This window comes from Actinia tenebrosa, unplaced genomic scaffold (genome assembly GCF_029948245.1).
Source record: "Actinia tenebrosa isolate PJP-AT-01 unplaced genomic scaffold, QUT_ActTen_1.0 PGA_scaffold5__44_contigs__length_20552954, whole genome shotgun sequence".
Taxonomy (NCBI): Eukaryota; Metazoa; Cnidaria; class Anthozoa; order Actiniaria; family Actiniidae; genus Actinia; species Actinia tenebrosa.
In genome coordinates, this window is record NW_028292582.1 from 19,520,892 (window position 1) to 19,543,889 (window position 22,998).

General features: G+C 36.9%; 2 protein-coding genes and 1 long non-coding RNA gene across 3 annotated transcripts; 2 read left to right on the forward strand and 1 right to left on the reverse strand.

Moving 5' to 3' along the window:
* Positions 1-965: 965 nt before the first annotated feature.
* LOC116298986 (centrosomal protein of 85 kDa) lies at positions 966-10,542 on the forward strand. Its single transcript, XM_089038534.1, has 18 exons — positions 966-1,181; positions 2,124-2,303; positions 2,993-3,321; positions 3,704-3,797; positions 4,258-4,459; positions 4,605-4,817; positions 5,162-5,252; positions 5,827-5,903; positions 5,990-6,064; positions 6,436-6,532; positions 6,921-6,979; positions 7,331-7,445; positions 8,062-8,154; positions 8,331-8,408; positions 9,201-9,263; positions 9,782-9,844; positions 9,940-10,039; positions 10,376-10,542. Exons 1-18 carry the CDS (start codon positions 1,127-1,129, stop codon positions 10,540-10,542), a joined length of 2,151 nt encoding a protein of 716 aa, XP_088894660.1. The 5' UTR covers positions 966-1,126.
* On the reverse strand, positions 6,906-22,937 carry LOC116298988 (uncharacterized). Its single transcript, XR_004197399.2, has 3 exons — positions 22,183-22,937; positions 7,729-8,071; positions 6,906-7,394 (listed from the first exon to the last, which is right to left on the reverse strand). It is a non-coding gene; the product is annotated as an uncharacterized LOC116298988 (long non-coding RNA).
* Positions 14,365-22,355, forward strand: LOC116298987 (uncharacterized). Its single transcript, XM_031707590.2, has 3 exons — positions 14,365-14,613; positions 19,421-19,732; positions 19,823-22,355. The coding sequence occupies exons 1-3, from the start codon at positions 14,520-14,522 to the stop codon at positions 20,209-20,211; spliced, it is 795 nt and encodes a 264-aa protein (XP_031563450.1). The 5' UTR covers positions 14,365-14,519; the 3' UTR covers positions 20,212-22,355.
* Positions 22,938-22,998: the final 61 nt, after the last annotated feature.

Genomic DNA, 22,998 nt, shown 5'->3' on the forward strand with positions numbered 1-22,998 from the left:
AAAACGAACGCAGGAAATATGACCATCTGCGATTCATCTCTTTTTTCGAGTTTCGTTTTTTTCATTTTTTGGTTCATAAGGAAAGACTTTGAGTTTTTTTCGGTCGTTTTTGCGAGCTTGAAAAAAAGAAAAACTGAATGGCTTCGCGTCGTTGATTGGCCAGGCGACCAGGTCCCGATCAAAAGGTCGTACAAAGTCACAAGTTCCAACAACTGGTCGACAATCGAAAAGAAATGTTAAAATATAAATGAACTAAAATATAACCCCTAAAGAATTCCCCTAATTTCAGTTTACAAAATTATTTTGAATAAAATTGCAAGGCTAATTTAGTCTTGCTCACTAGGCACTATCCATCTGTTCAGGGGAAAATCAACTTTAAAAAAATCCTTTAACTTCAACATATCTATTAACTATGATAGAATCCTGAAGTTGATCCTAGGAAAGGGTGCCGTCAAAATGATAAGTTTTCATTCGTAACGATAGGCTTAAAGTTCATGAGATATTTTTTGTGAGTGCTGGGGGGAAAAAGGTGAAAAGGCACCTCAAGTTGCAAGGCGCATAGCATATGCCCCGAGTTCCTTCCATGACGTCACATCTCAGTGAATACAGTAAGTGATAATGAAGACAGCTCAACACTTCATAATTCATGCACTTAAAAATCAACTTTAATTCCTCATAATTAACTCCTTCTTCAAGGAGATATGTACCGAAAAACCTCGCCATCCTCTCCCATCCAGAAAGGTTCGTAATGGTCCAGTAAGTTTTTCAATTTATCGTTAGTTTTCCAGACTTTCAAGTTGTTGATACGCCGTTCTTGACAGTAGCTCTTTTTGTGTTTTATTTGCTCGACGTCTTTCTATTGTTTTCAAGCGGGGGTTTTGAAAGCGAGACGTTTATTTATGCAAAGTTGACAGACTCAAACTCCTCTCCTGTTTGGTGTTTGAACAAGAAGACATCGTGAGCTGCTATATAATTTCTTTGCACGTCGACCGCCATTACATGCTGTGGATAATCTTCTTCATTCCTCGCGATATTTATTGTTTTGGATTCAAAATTTAGCAGTTCTCTTCTTTGAACGACTCTTTATTTATTCTACAACATCTAAGATTTCTATTCAAGCTAATTCATGCAGAGTTCAAGTCTTCCGGACCTTAGTTCTCTTACAGAACACCAAGAAGACGGTGCGTACTTTTAATCTTTAATCTACACGAACTTCGACAAGAGTATCAGAAAAAAATTTCCTATACGAATTCTTAATTCCAGTCAATAACTTCTGCTTTAGATATTTTTATTACACGTGGTATTATGATCAACGGTTTTTAGCGGGAAATGATCGATATTAGCCATATTTTTTTCAGATCTAATATTCATCTCTTGCTCCGAAAAGGTCCCAAAGTCAAATTTTGATCTTAGTAAATTAGATAAACTTCCGAAAAATTCATAAATTATAATTCTCGTAATCCGTACAAATCGTCTTTTGTTTCTTGGAGTATTACATTTATTCTAGCTTAGCTTTTTCACGACTCAAATTTTATGTTCCTTGGAATTATTTTTATCTTATTTTATTAAAAATTTTATGATTTTCAAAGTTGAACTTGAGCTTTTTTGAAATATTCAAGATAATTAGCTAATTTCTTTGGTAAATAACCCAAGATAGTATGATAAATTTAGATAAAACATTCTTCTATCAATTTGTTTTTATTCTTCCTATCCTTCCTCCATTCATTCCTTTGTTTACATTTATAATCCAATATGCATTGATTTGTTTTCCTATTTGTTGATACTTGTTGGTTGTTAGGGAAATATTGAAAGTTTGGTGAACTTGTCAACCCTGTCATCTTTACACAACCACATCAGACATGGGTTTTAATTTTAGTACTGTTGCTAGAAGCCATTTATGTAACTTATTTTCAGTGACAAAAAAGTGCACACACAACAGCAAGCAAGTTTTTTTATTTCTTTTATAAAAAACACTACACGAATTACAATTTTTATTTTGTAGGAATGTGCAACTGAGAGTGCACAGGCATGCTGTATGCTCCCATAGAGCACATACTCCCAACCAATCAGAACCCAAGATTTCTAACAGTTTTTAATAATCTTGTTATTGATCATATATATAGGTACATCGGACAGATATGGTATTCCCTATGGTCAGTCAATAGAATGGGCAACACCAAGACTAGCCAGTAATCACAAAACAAGGACAGTGTCTGATGGAGGACACGGTGCTACACCAGCAAGGAATCTAATGTTTGAGAAGTCCTTCAGTGAACCTTCTTCACCACACCACAAACATAATAGTAAGTACTGGTGTGCTGGATGTTCGTCATGGGTTCAATCCCCCATCAGTGCTAACACTCTGGGCCCAGTTGTACGAAGGGTGAATAGCACTATCCGACAAATAAATCTTTATCCAGTTGATGAATAATTCATAAATAATAAATTATTTATTACATAACAGCATCAATTTATACACTGGATAAGGATTTATCCTTTGGATAGTGCTACCCACCTGAGCCCAGGGCATTAAATGCAGAGAAAGTGTTGCCTTCGTAATTATTACATCTACAAATGGTTAGACTTCAAACTTCAATATGGCTCAGATGATCACTTTAATTGGAAGCAGAATCTCTCTGTCATTTATTATTCTTAAGTGATATCCAAGGGATGTAAAAGAACCACTGAACATGCAAAGAAACCCCTGCAATGAACACCCTTAATGTATACCTAATGTTACTAACCACCTCAAATCAAATGAATATTAAATTTATTGTGAAATGTGATAGTCCGGGTGAGTGTAGTCTTGAGAAAGACTGTTGTTGGTGGTGAGTGACATTTCGACAACCTGAGCGGAAGTCATCTTCAGAGTCCAGTGAGAAAATGAGAGATATTAAATTTGCAACTCATCGTCAAGCACATTTTTGATAATATAAATATAAAAAGAGTGCTATATCTTAGGTAATAAATCATAATCGTTGTGATTTCTTAGGTGTGCCAAGATCACAAGCTGAAGTCTATGTCTATCCACACTCCAAACTCACCCATCAAGTCAACAGTAGTAATAGTAATGAAGAGATTAACACCAAAAACACTTCACCTAAGTCCACCACTAGTACAGACCCATTTACCAGGCACCAAGTTCTTCCCTTTCCAAATAAAAATGTCCAACTCCCAGGGGCTAGTCCGTTGAGGAAATGGTCATCATATTCTGGACTTACGAATGATGTAATCGAAGGAAAGAGACCTGATGATGGAGGCAAGAGGTTTGATGAAGGAGGACCCAAGAGCTACCACGGGTCAGTTGAACATATAGACAGGGTATGTATTGGATTGATTTTGATCCTCAATTTTATCATCCCCTGATACTAATACTAGGGTGATCTAAGTCAGGGTGTGGCTAACTCACAGATAGAACCCTGAAACAACCTCTGGGCTAATATAAGTCAAGGCATGGCTAACTCACAGATAGAACCCTGAAACAACCTCTGGTCTGATCTAAGTCAGGGCATGGCTAACTCACAGATTGAACCCTGAAACAACCTCTGGGATGATTTAAGTTAGGACACGGCTGACTCGCAGATCAAATTGGAATTAGCACTTCGGGTTCTGCAGAGGGAGGAAAACTGGAGAACGCAAGTATTGGGGTTCCTGTGGTATATTGAGACTTGTGATATCATTAATATCATTTTATTGTATTCAGATGTATGGAACAGCACCTGCGATTCCTGCTAACTATCAGTATGGTGGTAATGCACCTCAGCTATTAACCCAAGGAAATGTCCTTTATGAACAAGGTACATTATTTTATAGCTCATAGTACCCTGTATATAGCTGTTTGTTTGCCTGTCCTCCACTCCTTTCAGTCACCTTATGCACAGGCACCACTCATTGTGTCTTTTCTTCCCTGGGCTTCCTGTAGACACAGGTAGCCCGCCAATAAGGAAATACAAAATATAGAAGAAAGATCCTCCTTTTTAATGCAAAAAAGGAATTTTTGCCCATTTGTTCTCTGAAGGGAGAAAAAATGAGAACAACCAGACAGAGAATATCCATTTTTCCATTTTTCATTCTTTCAAACTTCAATTATTTAACAATATTATTCGCCAAAGGCAAAGTGATTATTAGTGGAATATTTACCCAGATGTAAGCCTTCAAGCGGCAAGGTAAATTTATATTCCCCATAATCACTGAGCCTGATCTGAATAATTGTATTCAAGTCTAAAATTATACTAAAACCATATAAATTTGATCTAGGGTATGGAACAAATGCATCTATAGCATATGTTGCACCTCTGCGGCAAGACTCAAGTGCCCTAGATGGGTATGCCACACCCAAGAGTTCATCCAGATCAAGAACACCATCTAGTACTCACAGTACGGATGATGGAGATAAGTGGGACTCATTGCTGAGGGCCAAGGATGACTTGATCTGTCAAAAGGATCAAATTATTGAAAGGTAATGGTTATTTTTCAAGATGGTGCAGGGAATTGTGAAGGGGGCTAAAATTTTACCCTGTGGATATTTTGAACCCCTAATTTCTTGAACCTTTTCACAAGATAACAGGAGTCCACTGTAGATACAATGCATTTATTTACAACAGACAAAAGAAGACTATTGCCCAACTTCAACACAACCAACTCAGTATGGATGCTAAACTACAGCATGCACTCCTCATCAAGTCATGTGACCAAGACAGTGTAGTGACACTCAAGCTTCAGGAGTACCACTACAAGATGGCACAGCTCCGAGCACAGTTATCACAGATGGCAGCAGAAAAAGATGCAGAGATAGATAAACTACAAAGAAAACTAGGGTATTTCTAATCCTGATATATTATCTTCACTTTTTACATGTTGTAGTATTTTGGGGAATCATTTGGGTGAGAAATGGGGCCACTACTATAACACCACCCAAGGGCATAGCATTGTCTCAAAGGCAGGGGGGTGGAGGGGAAGAAGGTAAAATTTTTCTTCAAACACACACACAGACAAACACCAATATAAGGCATGATGGAGGAAAGCTGTTTATACCCAAGCTAGACCATGATGCACCATGTTCCCTATCTCAGAAAAGGTCTATATCTATAGGTGAGAGGTGATTGCAATAGTGAGCTGCTATGTAATGCTCCCTTAATTCATTGGTTCTTTTATGTTACAGGGAGACAGAATATCTTCTTGACAAGATGGATGCTTGTGTGAAGGATACTGCAGCCGGGAAAAACAAAGATGTTGAATCTTTACAGAATCAGGTGAGGTGTTCGTTCACCCATCCATTCATCCATCCGTCTGTCCGTCCATCCTACCATTCATCAGTCCATCCATCCATCCTACCATTCATCAGTCCATCCATCCATCCTACCATTCATCAATCCATCCATCCATCCTACCATTCATCAGTCCATCCATCCATCCTACCATTCACCAGTCCATCCATCCATCCTAACATCCATCCACCCTTCCGCCCACTCATCTATCCATCTATCCCGGGGGGGGGGGGGTACTCCCCTATATTTGCTATACGGGTATGTGCCGCCAAACAGGGTATGGTTTTCAGTGACTCTGGAACAGGGTATATAAAATCGCGCTTGCTCTGGAACAGGGTATATGAAATCACGCTCTCTCCTCTCTGGAACAGGGTTTTCAGCGATCTTGCTCTGAAACAGGGTATGAATTTCAGCGATTTTTACTCTGGAATAGGGTCAGGGTTCGGAGGGCAAGAGTACCCCCCCCCCCCCCCGGGCCATCTATCCATTTTTTCCTTTTGGTTATGAAATACCTCAGTACATTATGATACCATGAATAATATTTTCTCCTTTTAAACAGTTATCAGATAAGGACAAGCTGATATCTGAACTGCAGAACAAGATAGAATGTTCTAAACAAGAACACCTGAGTGTCAAGTGAGAATTGATTTTGAACTCTTATTCTGTTCCAACTTTATACTCAGAGTCAATTTTGTCTATAATTATTCTTGATTATTTTGTAGGCGACGTATGGAGAGTCTTGAACGGTATTTATCAGATGTGCCCACCACTGAAGAACACCAGAACACTATCAAAACAATATCCTTTGAATTCTTTCATTAAATGATTTTCTAATACATGGAACAAACCAGTTCCCATTCACTAGAAAGAGGGCTTCCTAAATATTGATTGGCACCCACAACACAATGCTTGGGACCCAAATGTGTCCCAGGACTCACATCACTCGTGTTGACAAGGGCTTCCTAAATATTGATTGGCACCCACGACACAATGCTTGGGACCCAAATGTGTCCCAGAACTCACTTCACTTGTGTTGACAAGGGCTTCCTAAATATCGATTGGTACCCACAATGCCAAATTTAAATGGGTCTAGGGACCAAGATTGTTTGCTTTAGATTTTTCGTTTGTCACAAGGGTTTGTACTGTTTGTACCCTTAACCGTTTTGTAACTGAAAGAAGTCCGTGAAGAGTGTTCACAGTTGAAGGACATCATCTCAAGTAAAGATAGAAAACTGGCTCAAATTAACAATGCTTATGGAACGAAGGTATGTGATCTATATCAGTCTACTAGAGATAAAATTGATTTTACTAGCCAGGACCTGGTTGCATGAAGCTCTCTTAAGATAAGAGCATCAGTAAGTATTGATTTGGTACAATGGTATATTGTTTTGGAACAATACTTAAAGGTAATTACCTTAAGAGGGTTTATGCAAGCAAGCCCAGAATGCTAGGGTAGGTCTCTCAGAATAAACCATGATTCCTCTAAGCTTGCCTTTCTCCTAACCCTTTTTTCTTGTGTCCTCTCTGTATTTTCTCTGTGCTTCCCTCTCTTCGTCACCTCTCCCAGCCTTGTTCATTTTCCCAAATCCCCCCCCCCCCCCCCCCCCCACCAACAGAATGTTGATTTTTATACCTTAATTTCTTTTTATACAGTCTGAGGATGCCAAGAAATTCCATAAAGAAAACAAAGCTCTCAAAGAGAAAGTTTCAAGGTAAGCTTTTCAAATGCTTGGACACCGTGTCTATTGTGTACAGCCTTGGAGACGAGTTAACATGAGTGAATTAATTAATAGATGAGTGAAAAATAAATAGATGATGCAATTCTTCAGGGCCCAGTTGTACGAAGGGTGGATAACACTATCCAATGGATAAATCCTTATCCAGTGGATAAATTTATTGGATGACAGCATCGACTTATCCACTTGTAAAGGATTTATCTGCTGGATAGCACTATCCACCCTTCATAGAACCTGGCTCACCAAAATTTGCTTTGCTTTATCTTGCAAAAGGACAAAATACTTCTTCTTGTGTTCCTCACAAAAAATGTTTTGATGTGTTTATAGTCTCGAGACAAACTTGGACAAGTACAAGAAGAATGGACCAGTATCAGAGATTGAGTTTGATGACCTTAAAATGGAAAATGAAAGATTAGAATCCGAGTTGAATAGAATGAAAAAGGTATGATAAACTAATGTAACCTGGCATGGGGAATCAAGGGTGAAGTATCAGTTGTGCTGCGCTCATATCTTACCTGTGGGGTATGGGGTCTAGACTGAGAGCTAAGTCCTTCTATTTCCCTTGGTCACCGTCCGTCTGTCTTCCCATGTCAATTAGTTGAGGAAGATTGGTTACGAGTCAAAAGTCCTTCGACCAATGGACACCGACAGACAGACAGATGGTGACCAAGGGAAATAAAGGGACCTAGCTTTCAGTCTATATGGGGTCTGATTCCTGGACTCACCATCTTATGTTGGAATAGTTCATTGGGGGGTCTCTCTTGATTCAAAGGTTTTTCTGAATGATCTCCAGTTTTTGGCTAAACCAAATTCCAACTTGGTCTGTGAGTTAGCCTTGCCTAGACTTTGATCAACTATGAGGTGCTCGAGGTAACTCTAAACAGTGTAACCAATAGTGCATCAAGCACCCCAAGTTCTTTTTATCTGCAGCAAATATAGATAAGTGGGTCTCTTTCTTCTCCAATTTCATGTTTGTTCCGGGTATAACACATTTAACATCCAGTATTTTCCCATCCAGTTTGTTTCAATCATTCATTTATTTTTCATTTGTGTTCTAGATTCTAGAGGCTAAACACAAGAAGATGAAAGCATTACACGCACAGACACAAAAATCACAGAAAGGACTAGAAGAACGCCTTGCACAGGAAGAGGTCAGTTGAAGATTCATAGAAACCTTGCCTGTCTTCATTTTCTTTAAATTTTGCGATAAAATTTGGAAGCCATCTAGAAGACACGAAATTCTAGTGCGTTTCCTATATTAGGTCTTACTAACTTTAAAAGCCATCCATTAAGTTCATTTTGTCATTTTTTGTTTCTCTCTTTACAGGACACAGTGGTGGCTCTTCGAGATGAAATAGCATCAAAAGACAAAACAGTACAACAACTGAGAAAATCACTTAAAGAAGTAAGCAATCTTCCAACTGGGCGTGATGTTTTCTAGCCTGCGTGCAGCCGGACTTTTCTCTCGAATATTTTCTCTCGGACTTAATAGTTAGTTAGTTCGGCTGCACGCAGGCGTGATGTTTTCTCATTTCAGACCACGTGTCATTCTCGATCTCTTGAGAACAAGATTCTTTGTTTGAGTTGTATACATATTCAAGTGTCTTCTCATATTCCACCATTAAACAATGAAATAATACTCTTAATCCACCTGGGCATGATGTTTTCTTATTTCACACCACGTGTCATTCTCTTGAGAACAAGATTCTTTGTTTGAGTTGTATCCATATTCGCCTTCTTATGTGCAACCGTTAAACAAAGAAATAATACTCTAGGGAATGACGCGTAGTTTTAAATGGAAAAACATTACGCCCAAGTGGATTTGGTCCATCCTTCCGCTATCTTTCTCTCCCTTCCTGTCTGTCACTATATGGAAAATTAGCATTCTACTATAGCAGAGACCCGATAGACCTCCTCGGCTCTGTAGAGCTCGAGCGTAATATTATCCCATTTCAGACCACGTGTCATACCCTTGAGAAGAATATTCTTTGTTTGAGTTTTACCCATATTCATGTGTCTTCTCATGTGCAAACCTTAAATAAAGAAATGATACTCTAGGGAATGACACGTGGTCTGAAATGGGAAAACATTACGTTAGAGCCGAGGAGGTCTATTTAGCAAGCTTGTTCTCCTTTCCATGTACCTGTTCGGTACGTTGCCAAATATATTCACTAACAGTGGATTGTTCTTCGTCCAGTTATCGTCTCAGAATCAAGATCTAATGGAACAAAATCTAAACCTTAAAACGTCCTGCGACCAGGTAGAGTTACTTCCGATATAGATATGATAAAACTCTCCTTTGTTATGATCTGAATGTGGTCTGCAGTATGATGTAACAAATCAGCCTGTGGGAGGGAGGGAGGGAAGGAAATGATGAAAAGCGTCCTCTCTTTCTCCTTCCTCAGTTCTCTCGCACCAATTCTTCTAAGTCCCTCTTTTCTCACATCTAAACGGGAGTATTAGCAAATAATAAGTCTTCAAGCAATATTTTCATTTGGATCAGTCTCTATTGATGGTTTTCGCGTCGGCCATGTTGGAGGACTTTACCAAAAGAATTGTCAATGAATTCTTTTGTTACATCCTCCAACATGGCCGCCGTGTCTTTTGTTATTTAATTCTCTTGGGAATGGTTGAAAACCATCAATATATTTATTGTATTGACCCAAATGCCTTGACTTGAAACAATTGTTTGAAAGCAATAGAGCGAGACTATAATATCTGCTATCCAACGATCACTAATTCAAATTTATTCTTTAGTGCAAAAACGTTCCCCTTTAGTTTCAGAAAGCCAAGATGGAAGAATCTGAGAAGACAGAAGTGAGCAGAAAGCTTTGGAAGGAAGTACGTAACACTTTAGTGATAAACTACTTAGGGAGGGGAGGGTGGGTTGTTCTGACCAAACAGCATTCATAACTTTGTTTATTTGTAATGATCAGCTATCAAAGTGCGTATCAGACCTAAAGGCTATTGTACAGCTATGTATGGCCAGGAAGAAAGGAGAAGATCCAAATATGTCGCTATTATTGGGACTAAGAGGTAAGATTTTTATTACTAATACTTTAATAAACATGTAAAATGTTGTAAAAAACTTTCCTCTCTGAAAGAAAAAGATTACGTCACACTGATATATTACGTCATAACATGACAGAGATTACCTCACAACCGGTGGTGGTGATCAATTCACATGGTGATGACTCGACGACATTATGGCAATGACATCACAACATGGTTGGTAGTGACGTCACCACAGGTTGTCATGAGGTCACGACATTTTGATAATGACGACACAAGATGGCAACTTTTGAATCATAGATTTATTAGTTTTAATCTTGCAGACTGATTGAGATGCTCCTTATGTTTTTGTTGAATCAGGACCATCATTAGGGGGTGATGAATTTGAAGACCTACGAGATGATTTGTCAGGCTTGAAAAGCAAGATTCGTAAAATTCAAGAGATACAACAAGAGATTGACGCATTAAGAACGTTCGTGTCTGATCAGTACGCAGAGGATGTCGGGAATAATTGTATCACGCAGTAATCACGTGAAACATCTTTTGAGTACTCGTGATGATCACGTGCACAACACGCGTCGATTGTCAAACAAGAACAAACAGATACTGAGCAGCTGGAGACAAGGAACGCTAGCCTGGGATGCCTGTGGTTTTATAGAATGGTACGTGATGCGCATGCACAAGTTGCGCACGCATCAGCATAATTACTGTGGCTTTACTGCTAGAAATTTCATTGAGACGCAATTTTTACCGAACAATGACTGCAAGAAATGTTTTCAACACACTAAAATTAGATTTAAAAGGAGAAACAAATTAACCCAAATCCCGAAAATTTCCAATCCATTTATTTGTTTTTCTCTACTACTGGGCTATCACTAAAAGGGCTATAGTTAAACAGCCAATCAGAATGCAGGAATATCCATTGCATCAAACATCCATCGTTTTGTCCCCAGAGCAATTCCTCTCGGGACTCGAGGGGTCTATATCCTTCTACAAACTGTTCATACCTATATTTATTACAAATATCACAATATAGCAACTCAATTATCATGCCCATGTGACATTTTTCATATTAACATTAAACACGGGTGCACAATACTCTTATTAAAACACGGCTAACGACTACCGGGCTGAGCAATGACAAATGAAATTATATTGACACAGCTTCACACTGCTGATATTTGACAAGGAAATCTGTCGGATTTATGGTTTTCCTCAAAGGACAACACTCTTCAAATTAGTCCTTCAAAAGGACGACACAATATTTATTTATAATTTTTCTGGAGAACAGAGTAAATATATATCTTTATTATTTAGAGTGAACGGGAAATGAAGTCTTACAGTTTTGAAGTCCAAATGTTTTTTTTTCTTACGCATAGGAGGCAGTTTTGTATTACTATTTCTCAACGTTAGATACGCATTGCTTGATCGAAAGTGACTGGGTTTTAAAATAAGGGCATAGATTGATTAAGGCCCCTTGCACACGTTTCCGGAAGAAGCTTCCATAAATTAATATATATATATATATCACTATTTTTGCTTTGTATAAATTGTACAGTTATGAATTATAATAAATTGAATTTGTATAAAAATATAACAAAAAATATCTTATTATCAAGCGTTTTATTAATAAAGTCGTGAATTTGCATGAAATCTCAGTAGTATTTGAAGAATTCTGTGTGAGAATTGTTTGTTACATTGAAATCATGCTGGTTTAATATAACTTTTGTGCTAAGAGATTACAAGTGAATGATACACGAAAAAATTGAGCAAATTTTAGCGCGTCCCTTGTGAAGCAAAAAGAGCGGGAAATTTTCTGAGCGCGCGCAAGTGACGTGAAGTAAAAGCGCGCCAAAAAGACAGCATGCTTACAATAAGTTTGCGGTTATGTTTTGTACTAATCATAAAATGTTCCTCGATAAATCATAATTAGAATCCTACCTAATACATTGCTAGCAGCAAAAAATTATAAAAGATTAAGGGATTTAATAAAAGATTTGGATAGAAGATGAGAAAATGTCCACTTAATTAAGAAGCTTTTTCACGGTTTTATTATCAAACCACGTTGCTTAGATTTCATCTTACTTCATAAACTTACGAAGTTTTATCGAATGATTTATTAAGAACTTGTATAATTTTTTTACTTTCTGATTTGATATGAAAGATAAAAAGCGTTTAGCTAGGGTATACGAACTAAATTTTAGTGTCGTTTAGCCGTGAGAAAATATTAGAGGACGTGGCTTGCTTTATCTCCGATAGGCAAATCTCCATTATCAGCGATAGACTCTCGAAAAAAAGCTTTTGAAATTGAAGCACTTTGCTTGCTAGTTTTCAGCTAACAGTTAAGAAAATATCCATTTCGAGTCTTTTATAATAGCGTCAATTTATAATAATAATTTTGGATTTTTTTTTTCAATTCATTTTTACCGTGTGAAATATTGTGTCCTGCCGGACCAAGACAGTTTTAGCTATTTCTTTTTTCTTTTGGGTTTTGGAAGATTATCCTTAAAATTTTGGCCAGAAAAACTAGTATGGAAGCGTAAAAACACTTTGCAATTTGGCGCGAAACGGGCAAAAATTCAAAAAGCATAAATTTAAACAAATTACTACGGAAAAAGAAGTGTACTGAGAAAAATTATAACTAACTACTGTATTTTAAAACTCAAGGCGTTCAGTTTTCGTTTGTAATCCCACTAATCTCCTCAAACATCCTTCCAAACCGCTCTTTTTTGGTTATTACACCATTCTCATCTGTCAAGCTTTATACCTGTCATTTAAGAGGTGCAAAGAGACCGGTAAAAAGCAATAAACAAAACACGTGTGAAGAAAATCCAATTAAAAAAAGGTAAATACTTTAATCCTCGTGTTCGTATTTGTGGTTGGAATAGGCTGATTCTGTAGATTCTGTAGATTCTGTTTATGGATTTTGTGTACATAATGATTCTTTATTTTACACATACTAATTTGTTCGTCTGGTTTTGAAGTTTATAGACGCGAGTCAGTTACATTCAATATCAGTGAAAATTGAAAATAATAACGAGGCAAAATTGCAAAAATTCGGGAACTTTCCTAAGGGGGTAATTTAAGACGGAACAAACTTAATACGAAAAATATCAATATAATTTTATCTGTTAATTTTTTTGTTTTTTGTTTTTGTTGGTGATTTGTGTCAAATGAAATAAGAGAAATATGAATTATATAAATATAGGTAGTCTTAACTGTAGAAAAAATTGAAAGTAGTAAGTAAGTAATTTTTTACGACAGATTAAGTTTAAGTATACTCAGCACACTCGGTGAGAATGGCGCCGTACAAACTGAGAAAAAAATTCATGTACGTTTTTGTTGTCAAGAACTACTTTTTCTTTTCAATGAAATAAAGTGTGATGTGGAGATAATATAGTACTCTACCATTTCCTAGTTTGTGAAGAGTTTTAGACGCGCTACTTTCTACATAGTCTTCATTAGTAGGAAGTAGTGTCACCTCAGAGTCCTTTTGTCGCCTTTCATACCCAATGCCATCCCAGACGTCTGGTGCAGTACTCTGTATACACTACTATCAATTATAGGTTATTTTTGAACGCGAGCAATAATTCCAATTAAACGCCGGTCTCTTTGATGTAAAATATGTATTGAACTGCCCTTGCGTTTTTAAGGTGTCAGTTGAGGGTGTCGTCGTCATGGTAACTGAAATCTCGAAAGTCACTGTTATTTTTATTTCTTTCTTGGTAAAATGCAAAAATTAAAAATGTATTACGCTGACTGGCGGTTCTATAAGATTGTTTTGTGGTTCGCTTGGAGTACATTGCGTATAAGAGAAAAGAAAATATCTCTGTATTGTTAGGCGAAATGATTAGAAATGCAGCCCAGTGTGAGAGAAAGAGTTCAGCATGCAAAATTGCAGATGGTATTCAAAAGACTCTTTGCGGGAACCCAGCTCTTCCAGCCAAAGATATCTTAGTGGTTGATGAGTATCAATAAATTCAGATCACCGTTTCTGATTGTAGTTTCAAACCACACAATTAAGCACGCCTCTTAACCCCAGAATCTATTTTGAGACTACTCGAGTCAGTCACTACAAGCATCATCAGGCCTGAACATATCAATGATAAAATTCCAAAACACATTCAAAATTCAAGGCCGGCCGAGTCCAATTTACAATACAAAAACCTAGTACAGCAAAGTAGATCATAGAAAATTTTAGCCTTTCTTGTCCCCATTGTCTATAGACAATGTTAACATTTTAAGAGGTGAATAGCGAAACAAGAGAGAGTACACGGTGATGAATTATTGATAGAGAATCTGTCTTTAAACCTGTGCTAATAAGCAACTGGCGTTAATAAGAGGGAGGAGTCAAGATGAATAGCCCAAGTTGTCTATCCTATCACTTGGCTCACTGTACACAAGTCCTTATGACGAACTCAATAGCAAAGACAACACCAAGACAAGGCTAGTGTCTGTCACTAGGTTTATAGACCAGCCACTAGTTCGAGTTTTCACAGTGTTCATGATTTCCAAAATGAAGGGATTTCCACAAGGTTTTTTCTCGCTTTTTTTGATTTTTCTTGGCGGGGGATTATTCAATTCTGTGAGCCGGTGTGGTAAGTCAAAGCTATTTGTTTAATACCGTAGAGTTATTTTGATTACTGAGGCATTGAGACAGGTCCACATACACGTGAAATTTTTTTTCATCTTTAACGTTTTGCTCAACTTCCTCAGAACTACTTATGCTTGTTACTCGCGGTTCAGTATTCTCTACTAATCTTCAAACGCAAATTTTCCCTTGTAAAGCCCCAGCTTTAGTCCGTTTGAATTCTCTCAATCGAATTTCAACTTAGAGAAAAAAACTTGAGAAAAATCTTTGCCAAATTTGCGGACTAAAATTCAAGGAATTTGAACTAAAACTCTCGGGTCAAAAATCGAACTTTTATTTTACTCAAAATACAAGCATTTTTGAATTCCTTGTGACCGTAATTGTTGATAACAAATGACACTAAAGCTGATATCGCTTTTTGTTATCGCATTCTCAAGGGGGCAATTTCGAAAGAAAACCATTTCGACTCTCAATGCCCTAGAAAGCACGCGGACCAGCGTTGATTTATTCAACCAATAAATAAAACACTTGTCTGTAGTAAACGGGATTCGCTGCGTTTAACTTAGGTCAACTACGAAACAGCAGAATTGAACCGTGGGAATAAGCCGATTTTAACCATCACCAATTTATGTAATTATCATAAAAGTGACCATAAGAACGCTGAAAACATGAAATGATATTTTTTAAATGCACGCTACTATTGTACAACGTAAAATGTACGGCTGTTCGTCGCGCTAAGTGCTCGAATTTTTTTAAAATTTAGAGAGAGAAAAGTTAAAGTTTTCCTTCAAATGTTTTCTTTAAGTCTTTGCTGAATTACAAAAAAGATTGAAAAAGTGTTTGAAAAACACTAGATATAATTTATAACACGGTGTTTCATCTTTGGCGACTTACTCTCAGCAGGGAAACCGAAACCCTTTTTCAAAACTAAAAAAAGCTACATGTTTAAGCGTAAATATATGTCCAAGCTAAGGTTATGTTATGGAATAAGACTTCCCTAAATAAGGACGGCCAACCAAAGTCGTGTCGGACGTGTAATTCAATTTGAAAACATTACACAAATAGGCTATTATAATCAAAATTTTAAGCATCGCAATAGATGTCTTAATTCATTTTTCGGTGTCCAAATCTGCCAAAGCTAAGCGGGAAAAGCCATTCATAAGCTAGATAAGTTGCAAGATCATTTTTATACCATTTAGTACGAAACTCTGAGGGCTAGAATTTGAATGACAGTTTAAGCAAAACGAAACCGCATAACGTAACGAAAAACTAAGCAAAAATGAATCGATTTTAGAAAGAAAGAAAATTATTGTTGAATTTTTGGAATATTTTTGTTAGATTAGATAATTCTAGCAAAGTCAAAATACCGGAAGATTTTTATTCGCAGAAAACTGATTTATCTCAGATCTAGAACCAGCAAAAAAAGCAGCAGTCTCAACGATGAAGAAAGGAAAAATAACAAAACTTTCTTTATTTGAATACTTTCTAATTCAAAGATTAACTTAAAATAAAAAAACAGTGAGCTTCCGAATTTGCCTTGAGCAATAGCTTGCGCCATCTTCAGACGGATGTCAGTCAAAATGGCGGGAATTTACTCTCGGCAGCTGTGCCACGATTACTCGCCTCATCTGTAACTCCAGGATCCCGCCATGACAGAGTGATGTCCACATTGACTCACTGACAAATGCTATACTATAAACTTCTGAACATCTGACAAAGGATTGTCTCTTCACTTCAGTACAACCACTCGGAAACCCTGGGATATAAAATTCTGTCGCTCGTTTGTCGCTCCTAGAAATAATACTTTAACATGATTTTTTCTGGAAGCGAGAATTTTTCTGAAGCACGTTTGTCCCTTCTAGAAATGAAAGCGAGAAACAAGCGACAGAACGTTATCGCTGGGTTCCCGCGGATGAGTACGGCGGCGCGTACTAGAGTCTGTTTCTCAAAACGAAACGCCAAAAATAATAAAACATTTCAGGGCGTCGTAGAAACACTTAGTAGGATTTAATATCATTTTCGCGAAATTCTGGGGCCTGAGTCTTCAATGCCCTCGGCTTTTAGTGTTGAGACTGTGTTTTAGTCAAAACTTTCGCAAGCACGGCATGGTAGTTTTTCTTCAATTGATCGCCTAATTTGTATTTTGATAAATACATATTATTTCTTTAAAACATGGCTTACAAGTCGGTTCTTATCATGTTCTTGACTGTCAGAAATGCAGCTTGCAGTTCCATTACACAAGAAGTCAAATGTTTGCATGTATATTTTAATAGACACTTGAAAATCAAGATGATACTTGGGTTATCTTGGTGTGTTGACAAACTATCTCTCTGATCTCGAGTCATAACCCGGAGTTGCTATTCCATGTGACTCTTTGACTTAATTGAAGCCATTTTTCGCTGGCGAAAATAGAGAGCTATTTTAAATTATATTTTTTAAAGGTAACCTTATACACGAGATGGCTCATCAATATTCTGAAGGCCCCCGGCTGTGAAACATCCTATCACGATTCCTATTTGTGAATTATCGAGTTTTGTTTTAATTCTTATTTCTGAAGAACAATTAAAGGCACTCTTCTTCTAATCACACAAAAACATGATTTCTAGAAGAAATATCTTGGATAAACATGAAATATTTGCATTAGCAAAAACAAAATTGATACTAAAATTTGCATTCAAAAATTAAGCTTTTGGAGACGATAAAAACATATTTTTGCTTATGCATTCCGTACGAGAAATAAAAATATCGCTTTGAAGGTCTTAAATATTAGTTATTTCTCTTCGTTACGATATATCTCGAGAAGCATCGTAGAATTATTCAATAAACCACATTATCACGTCATCTTTTTACTTCCTAAAATAAGAATAAAAATATTACGAGTCAAAAATTTCCAGTCTGTAAAGAAAAGAAAAAAGAAAAAGAGAAAAAAAAAAGGAAAAAAAGAAAAGAAAAATCAAAGAAACTGAATTTTCAAAGGGATCGACGAAAATTCCAGCATCCCAAACTTTTTGTTCGTATAATAATAATGAGATTCGGATCTTGGTCAGGTATTTATCAAACGATCAAAAGAATGATTGAAATACACCAAAACGATAAGCCGAAATTTAAAGATAAGTTTGAAGAAAAATATTCATTGTTATCGTAGTAGCTAAGAAGAGCTTTCTAGTATGTTCTCTTATTATTAGGTATTGGTGATAACAAATAAATGAAAGAATGGGCAATTTAAAGACTGACGTATGGAAAAATAACAAGTTAAATATCACAGAAATTTCGAGAAATTTTAAAGCTAAATTTAACTAAATTTTTGGAAAGCTAAATTTATCCTAAGACAAGATTAGTGCAGATGAATTGGTGTTTTTTAGCATATTGTAGCTTTGGTACGTCTTGTCATATTGGTCTTAAAATGCAATACTTGAAAAGGCCACTCCCCGATAACCCCTTGAAAATATTGTCAATGAGTTTGTACTCGAGATTTTCAACATCTTTTAGGCATAAACATAAGATAAACATCGCAACAATATTTTTGATTTTGATGTCAACTTCGATGTTAGAATCTTAGTTGAGATAAAAAATTCATTAAAAAAATTGGCAAAGCATTTTTTATGTTTTTAAGCTTTGTAAGACTGTATGAACTCGAAGAATTTAGTAAATTTCACTCATGGAATCTAAAAATATTATTAAATTATTGTGAACTATTATAATCACGAAATCAAAATTAATAATATCTGAAAGATTACAGAAAGCTTTGTCTATTTCGCTGTTTTTTCTTTTAAAAATTTATTTCATTAACACTGAAGAAAACGAAATATTCCGATTTAAACTTCTATCAATACAACTAACGTATTAATGATTTTTCAGACACTTCTAAGGCTTTCAATGTTTTTGTTCTTACTATGGTAAAGAGTTAAGCACTTGAATTTGGCACGCGATTAATCAACTCATTTGATGCACAGCCATTTTCAGACATCCTATACAAGTGTAATATCGAATAACGAATCACATCGCTCCAGGACATTGATAATATTTTAGCCCTATCATTTGGCCACCATGGATTCTGGCGCCAAAGTGTCTCATCCCATTTCTTTTTCGGCACCTAACACTTAAATGGATTCCCGCAGTTATGTTGATAACCTATTGACATAAAGGATTTTGATTGGTCAGTTGTGTACGAGTGATTGGTGTACGAGTTCCTCAAGATTAAACACCAAAGAAAACTAAGAGAGGAGTAACCTCTAGACCTCACGTTTGAAACTGCTGTTTTCGCGCGCTTCGTACAGGGCTTCCTATTTTTACCAATGTCATATACCTAAAGCCTGCAATCCTTATGGTCAGCACCGAGGAACAATGCGCTCTTTACTAAATTACAATGCGCAAAGGATTGTAGTCTGCTATTTTGGTTTCCGCTTTGTACACATTCTGACATAGCTTTTTCGCTGTTCACCCAAAACCCTCAAAACAGAAATGCAAATTTTAATCTTGCAAAACTATCACGTGATGGCAGCCATGACAGGAGGCATGACCAATAGCCCACTTCTTCATGCATGCCTCGCTTATCACGCACAAAGGATTCAACGCGAGACTTCGTGCATAATGCTTAGTGATAATAGCACGTAGCCTCGTACTGAAACCTTTGTACACGACAAGCAAAGCATATCTCGGAAAGTGGGCTACTGGATGTAGTCTGATCTGATTTACAAGGAGAAAAAAATTCAGTTTCCCAGCGGAAAAACTCTAATGTTGACATGGACCTCCTTTCATGACTGCCATCACGTGACGGTGGTTAAAATACGTTAAAACTGTTTTTTTTCATTCAGATGCTCAGAAATCAACCGTCCCTAAAGTGATGTACGCGTGCGATGACCAGATCATGCATATTTCTTGTCCTCACAGATCATTGAGCGTCAAGATTTTATCGGCAAAATACGGTCGCCTTTTGTCCGAAAAGAATATCTGTCAACCGAACTCAGATCGACAGGTTGTCAGAGACTGTGGAGAAAATAACGTTAAGCCCAATGTAGATAAACTTTGCGTGGGGAAAACAGAGTGTAGCTTCGACGTGGACGATCGTAATCTTGGTGCTTTTTGTGTCAACGTTTACAAGTATGTCACCGTGATTTTTAGTTGTGGTAAGTAGACTATACCATATATGTTAGGTCACGTGACTATCAATTATACAATAAGCTGTGATGTCAATACTTATACTTTTTTGTCAACAGTTGTCAAGCCAACCACTAAGGAACCACCAACGACCACACCCACGACCACACCCTTGCCAACGACCGGTCTTACGACTACGACGTCTTTAGAACAAACAATGGAGCCAAACACCAACTTATCATCAACTTACGTCACAGATAACAGCACAAGTAATAGCACATCAGAACCTGATAGGTCAAACGAGCCAATAAAAGCAACCCAGGAAGTCATTAAAGTATCTCCCAGCCCCAGGAAGCCCATCATTGAGGTTTACGAACGAGACGTGTTTTCTCGACGAAACGGTGCCATGTCTACCTTGTCCAGCGGTCTTCATAGTATTATCTGTAAGTTTGCACTCTCTCTGTTGGTGTTGCTTGTATTTGATGTGAATATCTTCAGGGTGACATAAACTTGCGATGGTTTAAATATCAGAATTAGTAAATAGCGAGACGATAGAGGAGCACGAACAGGAAAGGTACGTGGGAAGCTTAGTTTAATATGGACAAAAACGAAGCAAGTTAATTTAAAGACGGTTTTCACTTGTACACTACAATATCTCAGCCCTACTGGCCTCAGTTTGATGTGCGAAGTGATGAAGGACAAGTCGTATTACATCATGACAGACTATCAATGTCCTATGGGCCTCACTTTGATGCTTCTGTAAGCCGCATTTCATTAGAGTGAGTTGAAGAGTGCTTCAGCCAATAAAGCCTTGCTTTCATACATCTTCGAAAGGCTAGTTTTCATTGCGAGGCGAAGATGGCTAAAGACATTAAAGGACTACACGCAAGACTATATCAGCCTTTTTTCCCTCAATTTGATGTCAATTCTCAATTTAAAGACTATTTAATCATGAGGCACAACAAAACAAAAAGATAGAGTTTGAAATACCTACACACAAAAGCATCGCTGCATCGCTCAGATGCTATTTGATGCAAATAAATCCATTTATAATGGCAAAATATTTACAGCTTGTGCATACGCCCCTTGCATGAGACGTCAAAGCAGCTCGATCTGGGGGACAAAACAAAAGAATTCTAATCTCCTGAGAATTGGAACTTATTATTTTGTCCCCCAGATTGAGCTGCATTCCGACGTACTGCAAGGGGTCTATAAAGATTTCCCAGACCACATGTCATTCCCCTTGAATATAAGACTCTTTGTTTAAGTTGTATCCATATTTATGTGTTTTCTCATGTGCAACCGTTAAACAAAGAAATAATACTCCAGGGAATGACATGGTCTGAAATGAGAAATTTTAATGCATGAGGTAAAGAGTTCTATAAGCCTGAAGCAAGATGACATTTTAACCCCGTCTCTAGACCATAATCCTTTTCACATTGCTTTTGTTCTTTAATTATGGCTATTGTTCCTGTACTCTCTAAGGAATGAAAAATTTTAATATGAAAGAAATTTAAAAACTATTATGGTATAGAGTCGGGGGTAAAACGTCATCTCGCTTCAGGCTTATTGCTGGTTTTCAATCATTCCCAAGAAGAGAATAAAATAACAAAGCACACAGCGGCCATGTTGGACTACATAACAAGATACGGATGATGAATCTTTTGCTAAATTTATCCAACATGACGGCTGTGAAAACTATCAAAAGATGTCATAAGCATAAAATATATTACAAAATATCTTGGGGACGATATAACGGCTCACAGCTTACACTAAGCCAAAGTCCAATCCATATAAAAGGAGACTATGAAAGACTATTGGGATTGAGACAAAAATATCTGTTCCAACAATGTTCTTTGTTCATGCTGGATTGAAGTTTCTAAGCAATAGACCCCTTGCAAGTGATGTCAAAGCAGCTCAATCTGGGGGACAAAACAAAAGAATTCCAATCTCCTGAGAATTGGAACCTATTGTTTTTGTCCCCCAGATTGAGCTGCATTCCAAAGTGCTGCTAGGGGTCTATATGTATGCTATTTTATAAGCCATGTCATTCAGCCCGGAATTTTCCATCTCCTGCGGTGTACTCTGGGAAAGTACGAGTCATTCAGGATCCAAGACTATCTTATCTTATAAACACTTTGCAACTAAGAACCTTTGAAAATGTATAAAGCTTACTATACACGACGAATGTTAAGAAGAATTTAATCCAACTTCAGTCAACGCGGCCACTTTTTTGGGGTCGACGAAATAAAAAATATACAAAAACCTTTAGATTCTAAAGAAAATCTTACTAGTACACGAAAAATAGGATTCAATGAAAAGAGTTTGTCCGAAAAAACCTTCCGCCAGAACAACAGACACAACATGGCGGACTCATATTATAGACAGTTTTTGCGCGACTACAAGATTAACATTTCTTATTATAGCCAACCTAAGATCTTTAACATAAGATTAAAAATCTCTTGTACTTTGTAAATACCTGAATTAATAAGTCAAAAGGCGTCGTCTTTGCAGCTTTGTAAATAATCCAAAGAAGAATCACTTTTCTCTTCTTGTCCGCCATATTGAAATGCCAACCAAGCCTTCACTCGATAACGAGGCACTAACGTTGTAATCTTTCTTTGCGAAAATAATAAATAATTTTAAAATCAATTGAGATTAAGAAATTATTTAAGTAATTTGGTTGAATTCCGTTGAAATTAAGGCCCTAAATCAAACATCTCTTGAAGATTAAAATAAAAAAAGCATGTAATAATATGAGAAAATTATTAAGTCGTCACGGGATGTTGGATGTCACGTGATACCTTTGAGTAAAGCTGCAAACAAGCGCTCTAGGATCGCAAAAATATCTTGATAATCAAATGGAAAAACATGTAATATTGTGAGAAATTTGGTTCCTGCAGTCGCTATCTTGGTTGAATTTTACAAACGATTTGTGACTAGTCTTTATATTTTATAAGTTCACCCAAGCTAGTTGTCTGTGGTGTCATATAAGAAAATGTAAGAGGATCCTTAAAACCTCAAAAGAAATCATAAAAATGTGAAATAAAGTAAACAAAAATTTAGCTGACCTTTGAAAAGTAGTACCTTTTTCACCCGGTGTGGTTAGATTTTGAATAAGCCTGAAGCGAGATGACGTTTTACCCCCGACTCTATACCATAATAGTTTTTTAAATTCTTTCATATTAAAATTTTTGATTCCTTAGAGAATACAGGAACAATAGTCATAATTAAAGAACAAGAGTGATGTGAAAAGGATTATGGTCTAGGGACGGGGGTAAAACGTCATCTCGCT

What these genes read in the sequence shown, in the direction of transcription:
- LOC116298986 (XM_089038534.1), top strand. Translation starts at nt 1,127, where the DNA reads ATGCAGAGTTCAAGTCTTCCGGACCTTAGTTCTCTTACAGAACACCAA. An exon ending in AAACTACAAAGAAAACTAGG is followed by an intron (nt 4,818 to 5,161) that starts GTATTTCTAATC and finishes TTTATGTTACAG; the next exon opens with GGAGACAGAATATCTTCTTG. An exon ending in ACAATGCTTATGGAACGAAG is followed by an intron (nt 6,533 to 6,920) that starts GTATGTGATCTA and finishes CTTTTTATACAG; the next exon opens with TCTGAGGATGCCAAGAAATT.
- LOC116298987 (XM_031707590.2), top strand. Translation starts at nt 14,520, where the DNA reads ATGATTTCCAAAATGAAGGGATTTCCACAAGGTTTTTTCTCGCTTTTT. An exon ending in CAATTCTGTGAGCCGGTGTG is followed by an intron (nt 14,614 to 19,420) that starts GTAAGTCAAAGC and finishes TTTTTCATTCAG; the next exon opens with ATGCTCAGAAATCAACCGTC. An exon ending in CACCGTGATTTTTAGTTGTG is followed by an intron (nt 19,733 to 19,822) that starts GTAAGTAGACTA and finishes TTTTGTCAACAG; the next exon opens with TTGTCAAGCCAACCACTAAG.